General features: G+C 48.2%; 1 protein-coding gene across 1 annotated transcript in view; it reads right to left on the minus strand.

Moving 5' to 3' along the window:
- Positions 1-4: 4 nt before the first annotated feature.
- The window catches only part of LOC122545454 (zona pellucida sperm-binding protein 3-like), a gene marked incomplete at its 3' end in the record, with an annotated part of 1,985 nt that continues 808 nt past the window's right edge, over positions 5-1,181 (minus strand). The window contains exons 2-4 of the mRNA XM_043684472.1: positions 448-537; positions 255-358; positions 5-177 (exon numbers count right to left, since the gene is read on the minus strand). Coding sequence (XP_043540407.1) covers positions 5-177; positions 255-358; positions 448-537 — 367 coding nt within the window. The remainder of the gene's footprint in view (positions 178-254; positions 359-447; positions 538-1,181) is intronic.

The following is a 1,181-nucleotide window of genomic DNA, read 5'->3' on the forward strand; positions in this document are numbered from 1 at the left end:
CATTGTAGTCAATGATGCTGTATCTCGGGGTGGCTTCCTTGTCTGGGCTCAGTGTAGCTACACAGTGATCAATGTACAGCTTCAGGGGCATGTGGTTGGCCATTGAAACCGATGCCTCAATGTGAATGAGGTCTCCCAGGGAGTAGACAGTGGAAGTGCGCTCTGTCAGCCAGTCACCTGAAGTACAGCAAGACAAGGGTTGGAGCCAATGGGTACAACACCCAGAGATCCCTCCCCAGCCACCCATCACATACCATTCATTAGACGCAGGGAAAATGACAGATGCCCTTCTCCAGACTTGGTGGAGCTGAATGGGATCCAGGCGGGCTTGATGGGATTGCTGCTCACATTGCCCTTCCTGGGGGAGGGAGACAGGGCAGCCATTTTAGGACAGTGTCAGACGACAACAGCAGGGGATCATATTGACAATCGAGTAAAGAGTCTCACATCAAATAACGACATTCAATGGGAACAACAGCACCATTGGTTCTCACAATGACAGATCCAGGATAGTTTGGGATGTGTAGACCAGGAAATCTTCAGTCATCTGTAAGACACCAGGTTAAAGAATGAGAGGCTGATCTGAAATGAGAAGGATCTACAGTGTTTACAATGACACCGTCCCATTGTGACAACGCTTTAGGGAGCACGACAGGCTCAGGGCCAGGAGACTGCTTTCCCACACCAAGCTGGAGAGACCAGTATTCAAGTGCAAGAGTTCAGGGGTTAGTCATTTAGGATCAAATTAATGTATTACATAATGCCAAATATCAGGATGTGAATTCCTGATGCAAATGTTGGTTAAAGAGATGTGTTGGGCTCCCAGGCAGAGTTAGAGATAAATATTGATGGAACAGGGACATGGTGGTTAGCACTGCTGCCTCACAGCACCAGAGACCCAGGTTCAATTCCCACCTCAGGCAACTGAGTTTGCTCCTTCTCCCTGTGTCTGCGTGGGTTTCCTCCCACAATCCCAAAAATGTGCAGGTTAGGTGAATTGGCCATGCTAAATTGCCCCAAATGTTAGGTGAAGGGGTAAATGTAGGGGAATGGGTCTGGGTGCGTCACCTTTCAACATGGACTTGTTGGGCCAAAGGGCCTGTTTCCACACTAAGTAATCTAATTTTAAAAAATGGTGATTGTTAACACAGGAACAAGGCTGCAGGGATCTTTCCGACATC

The sequence above is a fragment of the Chiloscyllium plagiosum genome, unplaced genomic scaffold (assembly GCF_004010195.1).
Source record: "Chiloscyllium plagiosum isolate BGI_BamShark_2017 unplaced genomic scaffold, ASM401019v2 scaf_80549, whole genome shotgun sequence".
NCBI classification, from domain to species: domain Eukaryota; kingdom Metazoa; phylum Chordata; class Chondrichthyes; order Orectolobiformes; family Hemiscylliidae; genus Chiloscyllium; species Chiloscyllium plagiosum.